Genomic DNA, 17,894 nt, shown 5'->3' on the forward strand with positions numbered 1-17,894 from the left:
ACCTGGTTCCTATAACAAAGGTCTGAGATTGAAACCACCATTTGAGGCAACTTTTCAAAATGAACAAAAATTAAGATGTTTATTAAGGGGAATTATTTACAGAAGGGAATAAAATATCACTCTTCAAGTAACAGGTTGAGATTGCTTAAATATTCTTAAATTAAATATGCTTGGTTATCATTTCTAATAGGTAAGAGAGTCTTCCTCAGCAAAATAAGCTCTCAGTACCAGATTTCCCTAAACTCCACCCTAACCAATTCCCTACAAACAGGAACAGATGCTGTACACCACTCTTCCTCTGCCTCAAACTCTTCCAGCTTCTTCTGGCTTCTAGAATGATTCACATGTTTCAGGACTACTTGCTGACATTCCCAGAATGTATTATGTATAAATTAGTTTCCTCATAAAATGACTGAGTTTGGTATATTACATTTATAAGTATTATTCAGACAATAATTACAAATTTACTAAGTTACAAATTTACTAAGTTTACTTTAAAATGTTTTTAGTTTTAATGATACTTTTATGAGAAAACCAAGTTCTATATCAGGGGTGGGCAATTTCAGGGGATCTGGCAGCCATTTTAACCCCCCCAGACCTCCCACCCACTCACAGGCCGCACTCAGATGGGTGTTGAAAAAAATCAACACCAACCTGCTACAAGTACCAAAAGGGTTGAATTTAGCTTGTTCTCAAACCAAATTTGACCCTGTTAGCACTCTGTGGTGGCTGTGGAGTGCTAAAAGGGCTAAACTTCGTGCTCTGTAGCACAAAAACAGGCAATTATTTTGATAAGCTGGGGAGGGCAATTGCTGCTGCAGCCAAATTTGGTGGTGCTAACACATGGCCCACGGGCCGCATGTTGCCCACCTGTTATACATAATACATTATATGTTCCCAAAGTAACAAAGTGTCTTTAGATCTGTAAAGAGTGCTAAAAAATAAGTATTGCATATTTTTCCATTTCCCCCCAAATTTCCAACTATTAATCAAATAAGCAAATGAAATTAAGTCATGACAGCTAAACCAGCTTAAGTTAATATTTGTAATGTAAACACTTCTCAGTTTTCTGCTCCCATAATGAAAAGACCAGACTCCTCCTTAATATAAAGGACAACTACTAGCCAGTTGGGCTGGAAGCCAATGGTAAATTGGTTTTATTTTTGGACATAGATGCGTCTACAATACATTTAATACAGCAAAAAAATACCAAATACCAAACATTTTGGCTTTAAACGTTAATTTTATTATTTAAATCTGGAGTACTTGCTTAAGCATTATTACAAAAAAAAGAAGAAGCAAGACTCCAATATACTCATCTGTCTCCAAGTTACATTTGAGATTACTCCGTTTTCATAAAGCATTGAAACAGAGCATATAGTGAGGCCTAGCTAATAAATTCCTTCTTCTGCCTAGCTATTGTTGTTGAAAGATCAAATAAAAATATTTTCCTGTGGTAGCAAACAGAACTGAAGGCTATTTAAGAAACTTTATTAAGGATGACAAAATTATTCTAATTTATACAATCACTTCAAAAGGAAGTAGATAAAAAAGACTGATCATTCAGCCAAAAGGAAAAATGTCTCCCCCTGTCCATGAGTGCTGACTGGGCAAAATGAAGTTACTCTATGAAAATCATGGCTGCTCATTTACTTGTGCACAATGCTAAGCGGATATATGTGCCACATCTTCTCTGCCTCCCCTCCACATACACAAATTTCCCTACGTCTATCCTTTTTATCTTCTTCCTCCATCTTTACCTTTCTCTTCTACCCCAAATACACTCAGCAGCCTCTTTCCAGCAGCTCTGGGAATTTCAATTGTCATCAGCACAATGTTCTGTGTTTTATTTGTTTCCATCTTTTGGTCATCATACTTCCTTAATTCTACTTTCCTAATTTCTACTTTCTTCCTCCCCCTCATACGCCCCTCTAATTCAACTGACTTGCACCATGAACTACAAAAAGAACTTATCACCTTTAGCACAAGCAATAGAAAATGTTAGTATGAAGGAGCTATATACCAGTGCATGGCTCAATGCTAGAAGGAAATCCAGACAAGTAAGGGAGAAGGAACTCCATGCCATTCTGAAGTCCTTCATCTTGGGACAGCAGCTCAAGAGAATAGCCTGTACATTAAAACTTATGCCATTTAGTCTAACCTATTGCCACTTTTCCAAATATATGCTATGCAGCTTCAAATCTGGGATTAACAGTACTTGTACTGCAACACCTACGAAAGTATGGAACCATTATTCAAATTGAAATATACAAAAATGCTAAAAACCTTGACCCACTAGTAAACACAGAAATTAACAAGGGGAGTGCTTTGTTCCAACAGCAGAACTAAGACAGTTTGTTAATCAATCTCTGTGTGTGCGCACACTGGGCTTTAAAATACTGAGGTCACACAATGAAAAACATTCATCTTTGCTTCCTAACAAACACGTATTGCTTTTTAAGAAGTATCAGCGCTTGTAATGTTCTACAAAAACTGAAATCCATGAAAATTTCCACATTCTATAAATAAAAGATACACAAAAATCTGCTGAAAATATCCTTACAGTTTTAACCTGGAATTGCTAGTACATTTAAAAGCCCCAGATCAGTCTAGCATGGCTAGTGCAGCACATTCCATGGCATAACAAACTTTAGTATTTACGCTAGTCAGAGAGCCCCAAAATGGAGCCCATGACATGGCTGCTTTTGTGCCATACATATTCAAATGATCACAATGTAAACAAGCAGCAGCAGAACCATGAAGTGGGCAACAACATTGAGATTTGTCCACAAAGCAGAACCCTGCCATGGCTTTGATGCATCTTAAGAGTGTGCACTTCACAGCAAATAGTTCAACATGCGATGGTCTACCAATACTCTAATCTTTCTTCTAGCCACCACTATGGAGCATTCTGTATGGTATGGAGAACAGTTAACAGATGGGAGGCAAAGGACAGGAGCTCCTGTTGTATCAACCAACTCAAGGCAACTAAATGGAGGAAAGACCAACTCAAGTAGGGAATCTAAAGGGTGCACAGTGAAGAGACAGAGATGGTAGGAAAGGGGAAAGAGCAGGCAGGGCCACTACTGTCCACACAACCGTGTTTACAGACCTACTGTCTCTAAGCTATCACCAGACCGTTAACAGAACTGGTATATCTGAAGCCAAGCCTAAATCCAAATAAGAGTCTAAAGAGGACTAGAATACCACTCCTGTGTTCCTAATCCAAAGGGAAAGTAAGCTACTCCACCAAACATCCTAAAGAAATTGCCATCTTCTGAAGAGGTTGTAATTGCCAGGGGTTTGGCTCTATTCGCTTCCTAAACCATCCCTATCCACCTCCATAGACAACTGAATGACAGCAAGTATGTCATCTTAATACACACGCACAGCATGAAACTAGCCTCAAGGAAACATTATGCTGAACTCATCCAGGGGCTACTCTAATTCTGGCCACAGGTAAGTATTTCAAATTCCCACCAGAAATTAAAAATTAGAGCCAACTAACCATGTAATTACCACTTTACTGCCTATTTATGGTTGAAATTTGCCCTTGGTCTATATGCTCGATTGAGAACATTCATTTCATGATGTGGTAAAATATTCCACCAGAAGAAGTGAATACCCCCAACTCCTTGTGGTCATGAATGAGGGTCACCAGCTCCTTCATTCAAATGTTGGGAAATTGCCAGCAATGGAATCATTAGCCATCATACCTTAGAGATGTTTTGATGTTCTGTGGCTCAAATTTCATCAGTCCTTCCTGGGACACTTACCTGTTTCTCCTATGTCCAAAGGCATATTGACTAAATTCCAGGTCTTCGTGTGAGCTAAACAAAGGTTATGTTGGTTTTTTTGCCATACACTGTTGAATTACTGTTCCACTGTGGAGTACATTTTCAGCACAGGGAGGCACATGCATCATTTCCTCAGCCAATGGGAAATGCTTGCAGAAACCCATGCTGAAAACGTGTCCTTCTGGATGTGTGAGATGTGTGTGTGTGTGTGTTTCAATGGGTTGTGTGCTGCCTCGTCGATATTCATCCTGGATTCAAGACTTCCAACCATAAAGGCCTTGATAATCCAAGCCACGGCAGTCATCTTTTGTGTGAAGAGGAATATATATAGATATGAAAAAAGAATAGCTCACTCGATCCTTTCCCGCCAGGAATAGGGGGGTTCTCCCAGAGCGACATCCATTGTCGGCAATGGACGCACCAAAATTACGTCGGCATCAATGAGTTAGCCACCTCTGTCCTCTCTTTTTCCACCTATTATATTTCTCATGCATCATCCAGCTTCCCAACCATCTTCCTGTTTTCTTCACAGTACGCACGCTACGTTCTCTCCTTTCTTCAGGACGGAGTTGAAAATGGAGTTGAGAAAAGGAGACGCATGGTCAGCTGGGGATGATGTTAACAAGCTCCTTGCTGCCCTGAGAAGCTGGATGGAAATGGTTGAAATTACTACAAGGGGGTCAGCATTAAGAGGTTGGGAAGGACACAGCTTTATGTTACAAGCTTTTCACACCCTCCCACCCAATGCTTCCAAAGCACTACACAGATGGCTGACACGCCAAAATCTTAAGATGAGGTTGGAAGACCCTGAAAACTATCAATATTAACTTTCTCTCTTCCAGTTTTGGTCATGTAACAAGACAAATGGGTTACCTGTCTATCCCAAAGACGAAATGCCCAAATATTCTTCTTTCATCTGGTAAAAGGTATGCCATTTACCAGCAACTCTCTCAAGCTTACAATTCTTTCCAGAGTTTTTAAAGCACTTGGCTCAAATGGCCAAGTTCAAAACACAACACTGGGAATGTCAGACAGAAGTAGCTAACTCTTAGTGCCGTGATGAAGTGCAGGACAGATTATATTCAACATGCCATTATAGTAGCTCCAAACACAGGAATCTAAAAGGGATTCTTGTTTTTTGACAGATGTAAGGAAGGGGGAGGGGCTGATTTCAGATACATGGATGCCATTGCACTGGGTATCCAGATCAGAAACTCTGTCAATGGGATCCATATACCCAAGATCAATACTTTAAAACCATGTATTGGCTTTCTGAATATTATGTGATATATAACGGTAAACAGAAAGGGCTTGACAATCTGAAGCAGTAACTTTTGATGGATAATGATTCCATAGCTGACCACAGTTTTGAGCAAGTTGCTCTTGAGCCAGAACTATCCCAAGAGGGGGAAAAATAAAACAGCTTAGCAAGAAAATTATTCTTTCATGCTTAATCCCACACTTCCACGAATCCTCAAAGTGAGATGCAGTTAAACTGTTAGTTGGGTTTTATTTTACAACTAATTTGGGTTTTCCCCTTCAATCCCCAGCACTGGGGCATAGACTGACAAATATGTATGGGGATTAAAAATCATGGATAAATGAAATTCAAGTACAAACCCCTGAATCTTGACAAATTAATGCCCTGTTTGTACAAGCATTTTTCTACCTTATGCGAGAAGAGAGCAAACCTCAGACTCACACATGTCCTCTCCCTGGATAGAAAGAAACATGTACCAGGTTCACCTGACAGTTATATCTGACAGCTCCATGAACTGGCTTATCCATTTTCTACGTCAATTCAGCCACGGAGATGTTCAGGAAGCTCCTTGGTACAGATAAGCTTCTACTAGGCCATTAAAAAAAAAAATTCTACCTGGGGACAGTAGAATGTGAACCCAAGGCTTGCCCTCTTCTCTTACTTGGTAGAAAAGCATTCTTGCAAGCAAAGCCAAAGTATGTTGCCAATTCAAGGAGCAATATACACTGCATATACACTAAGCAGAAAGGGAGCAAGATACACAACCTTACTTTTCTACAGACAATTAGCAACCTAGCACATTATTTTATAAGTTAACCACCTTGTTAGTGGGCTTACAGAGTCAATGTTTTTACACCACACCCATTCTGTGACTCTAGCTCAAATTCCGAGAACCACAGGACTAGCTTAAAAAATCCTCTACTTCATATGAAACACTACTCTCCTGACTATTTGCATAAATGTAAACTAAGTAGGGTAAAGTGCTTCTGGGCGGGCGGGGGGGGCAAGGGAGGTGTTCCTCAGAAAGGCAACTGCATATCTTTTCTGCATCTTCCTCACTTTAAAAATGATCATCTGAACAAATCTGCAGTTGTAGGGAAAAGGAATTATGCCTGATTTCAGAAGTGGGTCAATCCTAAATTATGTGCATACTACTGGTTAGTACTTTATCTTAGAATTTTCAACAAGTCAGACTTTTAGGAACAGGATACTGGCCTATACAACCTCAGCCTACTATAGAGCATCTGCTGGATCCAATGTGATTTGCCTTCCTCAGACCCAAGTCACACACTGGTACCATTGAATCTATCCACATATCTCCTTATAGGAAGAATGAACTGGCAATTAAGGCTGTCCACTGAGAAGGAAGAGTGAAACAGACTCGATAAATGGCAACTCTGCTCCCATTTTCTTATGTAGTAACTGATGCAGCAAAGGTGGGGAGGTGACTGGTGGGTTTGAATCTTTTCCCATGTAAAGATGAAAGGCATGATCCAGGCTCACTGCACCCTGCCCTTTCTCTTGGATATCCCCATCCACACCCCCACCCTTCATCACACTAGGCTAATAAACAAGACAGCAAAATAACACACACAACTTGAGTAGCACGATCATTTCCAGGCTAGCTATTCTTACAAAAGCAAAACAGAACAGCAACATTCCTCAAGTGCCTCACAGCAAACAGTCTGTGTTTTAAGGACAGGTGATAGTTCAGTTTTATGTCGGATGGTCTCAAATTGCTGTTGCACATTATTATAATTTTAGCAGAAGAACCTGTTGATCACTTCACTCAAGGACAGCTGTTTGCTAACTGTTCTGCTAAACAGACATCTAAGGGCACATCAGGAGATTTAAGATCACCAAGATGATCAATGTTATTTTCATTCAAACAAACTCTTTCCCTTTGCAAAGTTGAAATATTTCTCTTTTGTCAATATTGAACCAACTGGCTGGCAGCAAAGCAAAGAAAGGTTTGTTTTAAAAGGAAAAACAGAGTACTTCTGGAAAGCTTTTGATCAAACCACTTTCTAATGGAAGGACTTTCAATTTGTTTGCCATGGGGATAACCAATCCCTTCACCACAACCCCTATCCAAATTTTACCAAGCAGGGCCCCAAAATTCAGCTCTGTGAATAGATGATGCAATTTCCAGCACCTTCATTTGGCTTAGCATAATTTGTTCATTTTTCATAGCTCATATTATGCTGATAATTCAACGCTATTTGGCAAGGAAGAGGGTAATGGAGAAGACAATGGGGGAGGAGAGGACACGGTTATGCTTCTAAGATTGCTCCCTGAAAGCATTTTAAATGTTTTCTAATTTTGGCCTATTATATTCTGAAGATAAGCTTGTTTTCCTAAATAAAAAGTAGGAATCCGCAATCATTTGGGATACATATACACTTTGCCCATAGAAATACGTGAACTGTGAGAAACCCCCATTGCTTCCTAATTTGAATGGTAAAAGCAACTGCTACAGAGAAACCAACTTACTTTTAGGTCTTTCCAGCAGTCCAGAAGCTTGGTAGCCAAATCGCTCACATCCACTATCTTATCAGTCTGTTCTTGACTCCTCTCGCTCTCCACATCTGACACACCCTCCTCTTCATCTTGAGAGGGTGTTTCCGCAGCAACAGATTCTTCCAGTTTTGTGGTGCTGCTCTCTTTCATCTCTGCCTCAGGCTCAACCTCTTGCTCAGCAGCCTGAGATTTGCTGGTGTCTGCTGAGATCTCAACAGCTGTATTATTGGTTGGATCTTGTTGCAGTGGCTGTTCCTCTACTGTCTCTGTGGGGGCACTGTCTGGATGTTCAAGGTCCTCTTTGCCCTCCTTCAACTCAATCTCACTAGTAGTATCCGAGATGGCGCTGTCCATACTGTTTTCACTTATAATTTTGAGCCTTCGAAAAACAAGCTTCTTAGGGGTATCCGTGTCACCCTCTGTGTTGGGCTTAGTGGAAGGATCTGGCGTATTGAGTGGAGTATGAGCTCGCGATGTGTTCTCGCTAGAATAACCATCCCCTTCACTGAGTTGTGGAATAGCGGACTTGGTCTGGGCCCAGCGCTGGATTATCGGAAGCACTTTGCTCTCCTCCAGCATGTTTTTGTTGGGAATAGGCAAAAGCTCCAAAGTCTTTATAATCTGATCACAAAACATGAAATGGCAACTATTAACTTTCAATAACAGCTGCCTTGGTTATAGTACGTTTTCGAAGAGGAACCAGACCCTGCTAAACGTGCAACTGATGCATGCTCTGCTCAATGTGAGCCTATCTAATAGTGTCCAAGGTGCAGGATCACGATCTCCCTCCCTTCTTCCCTCCCACTCTTTCTCCCTTTCCCCCTATGTTTGTTACTTAGCACTAAAGATATGAAGGCCTGGGAAAAAAACAAAAATGTGAAAAAATATATTTTTCCTGAGGACCATTTTTGTTTTTTTCTGAAAAATTGGAACAGTTTTGGATTACGAAATATTTTATCTTAGAATCTAAGACAAAACATTTATATATTGTTACCCTGCCTTTACTCCCCCCAAAATGATTTCTAAAACCTATGTAATAAGAACACTTTTATAGAAAGACTAGAGATATAAAATGTCTGGAAATAATGAAGTCATGGGGAAAAAATTTTTTCCCCCAACATGTGAGCAGAGTCACCACTGTGCATTCTTGACAGCTTGGGTTTTGTTCTATAGAGTCCTGTGTTTCTGATGCTGTAGCAGACATTTAATATAGCTTGATTCTATTCAGACAATAATTACAAAGTTTTACTTTTAAAAGTTTTAAAATGTAATAATTTTATGAGCAAACTAAGTCACACATAAAATAACTTTAGGAACAGAAAGGCTGCTATGTTCCTAAAGCACCCCTCCCCAACCTGTTGCCCTCCAGATGTTTTGGACTACAGTGCCCAGCATTCCTGACCATTGGCCATGCTGCCTGAGGCTGATGGGAGCTGAAGTCCAAAATATATGGAGGGCATCAGGTTGGGGAAGGCTGTCTGAAAGCAATGAAGTGACTTTAGATCTGTAAACAGTGCTAAAAAATAAGCATTGCTTATTTTTCCATTTTTCCAAAACCACCCGGGGAAAAAAAAAGTTTTTTCCCCATGGCCTCAACATTTCTGGAAATTTTACATCTCTGCTTAGCACTAACCATAGTTTGCTATAACATCTGCATTAGCAAATTATGGCTAGCACATACATAAGTAGAACCCTGCTGAATCAAGTCCAGTATTTGGTTCCCTCAGCAGCCAATGGGAAGCCCACATAGAATCATAGAATAGTAGGGTTGGAAGGGGCCTACAAGGCCATCGAGTCCAACCCCCTGCTCAATGCAGGAATCCAAGTCAGAGCATCCCTGACAGATGGCTGTCCAGCCTCGTCTTGAATGCCTCCAGTGTGGGAGAGCCCACCAGCTCCCTAGGTAATGGCCCACATGTAGGCCATGACTGCAATAGCCCTCTCCTGCTTGTATTCTCTAACTGGTATTCACAGGCATACTACCACCGATACTGGAGGTAATATATAGCCATAATGACTAGCAGCCATTGACAGCCTTTATCCTCTGGAATCAGAAGCCCATTTTAAAGCACCATTTCCTATAGTTGTTTGGAGGGCAAATGCGAAGCATAGTTTGCTAATTTGGATGCCAGATAAAGTTATGGTTAGTACTAAACAAGAAATGAAGAAGGATGCCACATGCAAGGGGGGAGGATGGAGTGCATCACCCTGCAGATGGTCCCCAGTCTTCAAAACCACAGTTTGAAAAATTGCCTGAATTGAGCATGGGTGTCCCTTAGTGGCTCTAGACATTGTCTGAAACTTTTAACACCAAACCAGGAAAATTTTCCCTTAAAGTTTAAGACTTAAACAAACAAACAAACAAACAAACAGGTAAATTAAATGACAAATGGACAACTGTTATAGCTCGCCTATGTGATGCCAAGCATAACTTGGAGAGGCCACACATACAGGATTCTAAGATAAAATGTCTGACAGTGTGATGAATAAGTAGACCCACATGAAGGCCTCAGACCTGGAATGACCTCTCTAACTACATTCTGGTACTGTCTACATTCCATACACAGCATCAGTAGTGGGCAAACATTTTGGCCCCGAGGACTGCATGCACTCCTGAGTAAAGAGTTAGGGCCACATTGTGTGCATGCGCACACACACACACACTCTTCCCCATCCCTTTTTCTGTGTGCAGGGATAGGAAGGTTTAATCCTCCCACCCACCTACCCCGCCCACTGAGTCTGGATCACTGAGGGTGGGAGAGGATTTAAACTCCCACCCCCTCTAGCAGTCCTTTCAGAGATCCCTGGAGAGCAGGGTGAAGTTAAAGCCTCTCTCACTCCCCAGTGACCCCAACCAGGATCACCATTTCCCCACCGCCATTAGTGGCAGGGGAATCAGTGACCCTGGCTGCGTTGGTATTGCTGTGGGTGGGGCAAGGGCTAAAATGTCTTCCTCTGCCTGAGCAACCCCAACTGGGATTGCTGTCCTGGTGCTGCTATTTGCTGGGCCAGGACATCAGCTAACGATCAGCTGGGCTGTGGGGGAAAGTGGGTGGATTTTCTTGGAGCTCAGCAGGCCACATGCAGGACACAGTTTGCCCATCCTTGCAGTAGACTGAATGCTTTTGCCTCTTTCAAGAAAAGGGACAACTAGATATGTGCATTCAGAAATTCAGCTTTTGTACAGGAACCCATTTCTGCCCTGGGAATTATAGCCATTAAGAGAATTTGCCTATATTTTATTTGCACAATTTATTCTGCAAAGCTCCATTTGTTCCGAAGGGGCAATTGTTTACCAACTGTTTTGCTAAACAAGTGGTACGGTAGCAAGCAAGGGCATCGATGTTAGGATTCAATAGCAGGAGCAATACTGAAGATGGGAAATAGCAGCCATGTGTGAGTAGGAAGAGGCTGTGGCTTCTGAACCTTCAACAGACATTGCCCACTAGTTTCCAAGATTCTTAAAATGGCAAATTATTTCCCCACTAATTGGTTGAATGAGAGAAACCATAAGGAGATTGGTGGCTGACAAGACAAGATTATAACTCTGTTTTAAGTATTTTTGCTGATTTTGAAATCTGTACACATGGACACAGGAACATGGTAATCCTAAGACAGTCACTGACCTCTAGCTGGAGCTTCAAGTTGTTGGCTGTATTTCCCCTGCCATCGCCTAGCTCTGCCATCCAAATCCAGAGAAGAGACAACCCATGACATTCCAAGAAGGACTTCAGGCAGGCTTGAGAATGAGTATTCTTTAAATAAAAATTTAAAAAGTAGACCATGACCAAGAGACCACTCAGCAACCTCCTTGCAGGCATTACAAACAAGCAGAATTAACACTATCACAATATTTTTTGTTTAAGGAGCACACAAACAAGAATTGAGCTATGATAAAGTTAGGTATTTACCACCAGGGATCATCATCATGAGTTTAAGAAAGTAGAAGTGTTGCTCAGTAAGCGATAAGCATGTCATTTGTCTGAAGAGTTGAGAGTTATGATGCAGGGAAACTGATACTTAAACTTAGACTTGGGAGACTTTACTGAATGGCTCTGAGTAAGTTACTCCATCACCATCTATAAAAAGGCAGTAATACTGACCTCACAGAATGTTGTGAAGCTTTACCCTTGATGTTACATAAATAAATGTAGCAATCCAATAATCAGTTGGTAAGGAAAAGTAGCCAGGTTCCTACTTAGTCAAGAAGGTCAAAGATGGTGGCAACTATTCATACCAATGTTGTTCCAAGAGTATTCAAGAATATATGGGAAGGCCAGGTTGCTCCCTAAGATACCTGACAGGGAGTAGGACAGAGGCAAGCATTGGCTCCGCTCAGGTGCCTAGATTGAGCTCTTCGCATCTGTGTTCACAACTACTAATATTCCTGATGCAGAAGCAGGGGATACAAAATGCCAACTCTTGCTGCTAGGATTGGGCATGGTTTCCCTCAGCATTAAAAAAAACATTCCTAAAATGAAGGAAGAAGAAATGAAGAAAAACAGGTTCTTTTAAAAAAATAAAAGCAGGAAAAAGGCAGCAGTAAGCAAAACCCTTTATGCTAAACAAGTTGAACAGAAAGAGAGCTTTCTGTGGCACCTTAAATACTAACGAAATTATTGTGGCATAGAGTCTGCCTTCATCAAATGAGTGTTAACCTCAGTTGGCACATCTATATATACATACACACACACACACGGGTACAGGAGAAAAAGAGGCTGTAAACTGTGGGACTAAAAGGGTGTGAAATGCAGGCAGTTTGACATTTCTACAGAAAGTTCAAATGTATACTAGGCAAGCATATAAATAACAGTACAGTAATACCTTTATTAGGATCAATGAAAGTGTCACAATGTAGTGAGCAAGCTTCATGATGGATGTGAAGTAAAAAAAAAAAGGGGTGGGTGGGATGCAGTTGGAGAGGGGGAACTGTATATGATGGAAAACCCCAAAGTCTACAATTTTAAGCAGCCTTATGGAACACAAGAGGTCTTATGCAGATGTAATTTACTGAGATTGTGCTGGGTATAAGACAGATTTCAGGCTGCAGGAAGGCTAGTGGCACAAATGAACAGTGTCTGCTCCTTCACTGACAACAAAAAAGCTAGCTGTTATTCAGATCTGTCTCCAGTCCTAAGCAGAACACACAAACGGGCTAAAAGGCAGACAGCAGAAGAAAAATGTGGCAGCCTTTAAGACTTATTTTAACAAAGCTGGAAATTAATTTTAGATGATGCACTAGGTAAAATAGTGAATAAAAAGCAAATCGGGTAGTATCACTTAGTAGATGGAGAACTGTACCTCTTGCATTTCACTGCCTTTTGGCGCCAATTTACATTTTTTTTTACATTTTTTTTACAATTTTTACTCTGTACTCCTATATCTGCCACCTGAAGATAACATGTCACACATCCTATGAAGCAGGCTCTAGTCCAAGAAAGTTTACGCCACAAGAATTTCATTAGTCTTTAATGTGCCACAAGACTCTTTTTCTATTTTTGCTGTAAAAGACTCACATGGCTACCCTGCTGGAATTTGTCAGATGTTTAAAAATATTCAGGAAGAAAGAAAACAATACAAGATTTTGAGTAGGGCCAAATTTTCAAAGCAATCCTATAATTTAACAAATTATACAGAAACATTTAGTCACGCAAGCAGTCCATAACCTCAGAGTCATCACATAAATCAACAAGTCTAAAATACAAAATGATCAGGTAAATCAAACAGATTTGGCTTGGTATGTAAATAACTTTTCATACTGATGAGGCCAACTATGGCTGCAGTCTACTGAATGTAGGTTAAGAAGGGGTTTTATTTCTTTTTTTAGTTTTTCTTTCACCAGCACTGCGGAGTTCAAAACTGGTGAGTTGCTCCATGAGATAGACAACCCAACTCGACTATCATCACGCAAGAGAGGGGGGAGTTGGCCCATACTGTTTTAATGTGATAATTATCCTAGCAGCTGCTAGGAATTATGTCCTAAGCTACTTCTGATGAAAAAACCTGAACATATGAAGCCATCTAGCCCAATACGGTCTCCTCTGTCTGGCAGTTGCTCTCCAGGGTCCCGGATATTTCCCCATGACCTGCTACCTGATCTTTTTAACTAGATGCCAAGGACTGAACCTGGGATCTTCTGTGTGCAAAACATGTGGTCTACCAGTGAACTATGGCCCTTTCCTTAATAATGGTGGTGTCCAGTAATCTGAAGTACCATTCTTCTCAGGCTACCCCACTGCAGAATTCCCCTTTCAAATGGCCAAGAACTTGCTGTGCCACATGCTACTTTTGGCTGTCAAGAGTATGGGACAGCACACAGTTCTGTTTTTGGTACCACCCACTAGCCATTTTAAACTTGGCAATGTGACGCCACCAACACTGACTCAATATCCACAAAGTTATATATTGATGCAACCATATAAAACCCCCTTTATCATTTTGTTCTCACAAAGCCTCTCAGCTCTCTCAGAAGGGTAACAGTTCACCTCACCTGTATGAGTTTGAGGCAGGTGAGCTTTTGCTCCAGAGTCTCAATTCGCACCATGAGCCGGGACAAACTGAGAACTTGGTTCTTATCTGAAAGCCCTTCTCCGTTCTCCAAGAGTGCCTCTAACTCTCCATCCACCTATGAAAACCAAAAGAAAGGTTGTACGAGCTACAGGTATAGATGCACCAATCCCCACTGGCCAAGGCAGGCTTCATAAGCTTGGACTGGCATTTGTCCTGAAAGCTTTTTAAAGTGACAAGGGTCTGGACTAGGTCACACTGGATCTCTGGCACACAAGTGGCAACTAGGTCAGATATATCCCAAACAGGAAGCAACTCAATCCTCATCCTAAATGATGAGCATTATTTATAAACATGTTACATATTATGTATAAGCATGTTACTTATAAAAACTACTACTGAACAAATATTAACTTGTATATAATCATAATTAATAACCTGAACCAAAATAATCATACTATCCAAATACAAACAATATAAGCTGATGCCTGACACTGTTGGACATTGTTGCCCCATTTGCTTTGTGCAGGATGTCACTGCAGCTCTGTTGGCCCAAGGCCCTTTGAATGACAGTTACAACTGCATGGGTCTGTAGCTTTGGAGCACCTGTTTGACCCTAACGGAGGACTGCCCCCCAGTTTGGCCTTTTGCAGAAGTCCCATCAAAGAATATGAAAACCAACCACCTGAACTGCTCGCTTCCTAAGCTCAAACTACCCCAAGGGTATACTTGAAAACAGAAAACAAGAATAAATTATCTCCTTCCCTACCCTCCAATACTTACCGAATCTTTTTTACGAGACCGCTCCTTTTTCATTTTGCCTCCCGCAGCTCTAATGCTGACCCTGTTCTCTCCCCCAAGGTAACCCCGACAGTTGGCAGAGCCACAGAAACACTTCTGTGCTTCTTTGCTGTTTGAAATACACATCACAACATGACAGGTGGAATTCTCAAGCACATTATTTTTGTATTATAAGACAGATTTCATCTCATCGACCATCCTATCCCTCGGCCACATTGCTCTTAAATTGTTACCTTCAGAGTCAAATATTTATTAAAACTATCCCTACCAGCTTAACTCCAGAGCCAACCAGATGTAGAAAGGTTTTATAATGCTCCTGGATGAATTAACCTTAGGATTTAGTGAACTAAGAGAAGGCAGTTGTACGTGAGTGAATCAAATTTACAAATATTTCCCAAGAACAAGGTTAAATGAAATGTTCAACCATGTGCTTTTCTTATCGCTTTCTTTTTCTCTACTCATATCTAAGAGATGTCTGATTAAATATGAGCCTAGTGCAGAGAATCTGCAGCCCTTCCAAATCAGGTCCCCAAGCTCTATGACAAGGTTCACATCTGCGTGTTCAGACGTTACCCAAGATACCTAGTTGTACTGTTGTTCCCTCTTGCTCACACATATCTTAAAGAGCAGAGGGAATAACATCTATGGCAGTCCTAGCAAGCTGATTACCCAAGACCTTGTCTCTTTTTTTCACTGCTAGAATGAAGCAAGTTTGGTCTTAGAAACTGAGGGCTGGACCCTGGTATGCCAGAATGGGACCCAGCTATGCCAGTAGATATGGTACTTTTTCTTTAAATACCTTTGCCTCTGTAATCCATCTTATAGCAGAATGGACACTTATCAACACAGACACCAAAAGAAGTTCCAAACCTTCCCTTGAGCTTGACTCCTGTCCTCCTTTCCTCTTATATTATCTATTCTCTAGCCTTCAGTTCTCTTTTTCCAACTTACGTTATTTTCCTACGCTGCTTCCATGGTTATAAAGAATTCAGTATTTCCCCTGTAATATTTATTTATGCAACAGGACCACCACAAAATGTATTTTAAACAATTTGCCAAGTGTAATTTAACATCTTTGGGTAAAATCCAACCTAAGTCCTATTAGAGTGGACCCACTGAAATGAATCCAACTTAAGTTAGTCATGACGAATTTAAATCCCATTCACTTTAATGCATCTACTCCAAGTAGGATTTATAATAGATTTTATCCTTTATCTTATATTTGCTCTCCTGCAACAACTACCATCAAGTTTAAAGGAATTTACAAAACTACAGTACAATGCTATTCTAATAAAAATGGTTTAAGATAGTTAACTTCCACTTAACCTATCCTGAAAATTGAGCCTATGGTTGCTTTTGCATGAATGGAGGCAAACTTTAGCTACTATGATGCTTATTCAGAACAAGAGCCTTATTTATTTATTTATTTACAGTATTTATAGGTCATCTATAACAGAAAGTACTCAGGACAGCTTATAATATAAAATCAAAGTGTCAAAAATCCAATAACAGTAAAATGAAAACTTCTGTATTGTTCAGACAAATGTATATTCTGAGCAAATTTCCACTTATTTCCGCAGAAAGCAGCTCACATTCCAGGAAGTCAAATAGTTATCTTTTGCTTTGCTTTTTAAGGAGGAAATATTTTACTTTCTCCTCTGTGGTAGGAGGAACATGTAGCAAAGAGACAGAGGTTCTACTCTGGTACAATGTCATTAATAGTTTAGGATTAGGGGTTGGTACTCTTCTATAGGGTATACTATATGCTGTTGTTCATCATTGTAAGCCACCTTGAATGGCTTGTTAAAAGGTGGAAAACAATAATAATAAATCTTTTTTTCCCCAAGTAAGAACAGGAGCAGGGGAGACATAAGTAAACCAGTTAACAAATGCCTGACCTCTCTAGTTCAGAAAAGATGAGTTATGCTTGATCTTGCACCAGATCGCTTGACTGGCCCTTGCTCAAGGATATCCACTTTTAAACAATGAAGCAAATAAGTGACGTCAACACCTACCCATATCTCTGGAACTGGTAGTCGAATGTTAGCTCTGAGCCTGATGGGACAAGCTTTGTGGTAAAAAAGCCAACCCTCAGCTGTCCATTCACTGTCCACTAAATGGGGTAGACCAAAATATACAGTGTGCTTAATACAGATATTTATATATGATCGTTTAAACACATATATATTCTAGAAACAACTCTGCATCTGTGGATTACCTTGCATCAACATACCAATTTTTATGCCAAGGGAACCCAGTAGCAAACACATACTTTATATCCAACTTTGTTTTAATTGCAATGTCTGGAATTCATGGAAATCCACTTATTTTGGATATACTGATGTTAACTCATTTTGTCCTACATAAGAAATGAATGATGTAAGCACAGCTTTGGTTCATTTCCATCCTACCAAGCACTGAGGCAGCTTTCAAAATGTCATACTGTGATTTATTTGGTTTAATCAATTAAAATCAGTATTAGTTCTACAGAAACTGTTGTAACTTTCGTGATGCTTTTGCTTCCAAGAAAAGATTTATTTTCATGAGAACTCTCTTGCCGGATCAGATCGAGTATACCTCTGACCACCAGATGCTGGGGACAAACAGGAAGGGCTGCTGTCTTCATGCCCTGGTTGTTTGTTTCCTGGCTGGCCACTGCTAGAAACCATGTGGTCCACTAAGCCAATGTCTGCATTCTTATCATGTTTGTTACGTCAAATTAACGCTTTGAAATAATACTGTGAAATTCAACATATATACAGAGTTGCCTCTGTTGCCCTTCCTGGCCAACAATGCCCCACCTCCCAAAGCTCCTTTGCCTGTCCACCTTACAGCATGGCTTGCTTCTGGTTCTTAGACCCATGCCAGGTTTTTTTCATCAGCAACTTTTTCTGCTTGGGATTTCTTCTATCCCTTTTCTCCCAGTCCACTGCCTACTCTGCCTTCTTTCAATTATTTATTTAAAAGATTTAGAAGCAGCCTTTTAGGGCAAATCATCCCAAGGCAGC

The 17,894-nt window shown here is 40.5% G+C and overlaps 1 protein-coding gene across 3 annotated transcripts in view; it reads right to left on the reverse strand.

Moving 5' to 3' along the window:
* SETD2 (SET domain containing 2, histone lysine methyltransferase) overlaps positions 1–17,894 on the reverse strand; it is a 90,640-nt gene that overhangs the window by 37,082 nt on the left and 35,664 nt on the right. For 2 of the 3 annotated variants that reach the window (XM_084859511.1, XM_084859510.1), the window contains exons 9-13: positions 16,902–16,999; positions 14,869–14,995; positions 14,069–14,203; positions 11,205–11,333; positions 7,552–8,199 (exon numbers count right to left, since the gene is read on the reverse strand). In XM_084859511.1, the coding sequence (XP_084715637.1) occupies positions 7,552–8,199; positions 11,205–11,333; positions 14,069–14,203; positions 14,869–14,995; positions 16,902–16,999 (1,137 nt within the window). Of the gene's footprint in view, positions 1–62; positions 4,444–7,551; positions 8,200–11,204; positions 11,334–14,068; positions 14,204–14,868; positions 14,996–16,901; positions 17,000–17,894 lie in introns of those variants that run through there. The other variant, XM_084859512.1, reaches the window with a different exon arrangement.

Source organism: Heloderma suspectum, chromosome 5 (genome assembly GCF_057233095.1).
Source record: "Heloderma suspectum isolate Gila_16-S chromosome 5, 16-S_ref, whole genome shotgun sequence".
Taxonomy (NCBI): domain Eukaryota; kingdom Metazoa; phylum Chordata; class Lepidosauria; order Squamata; family Helodermatidae; genus Heloderma; species Heloderma suspectum.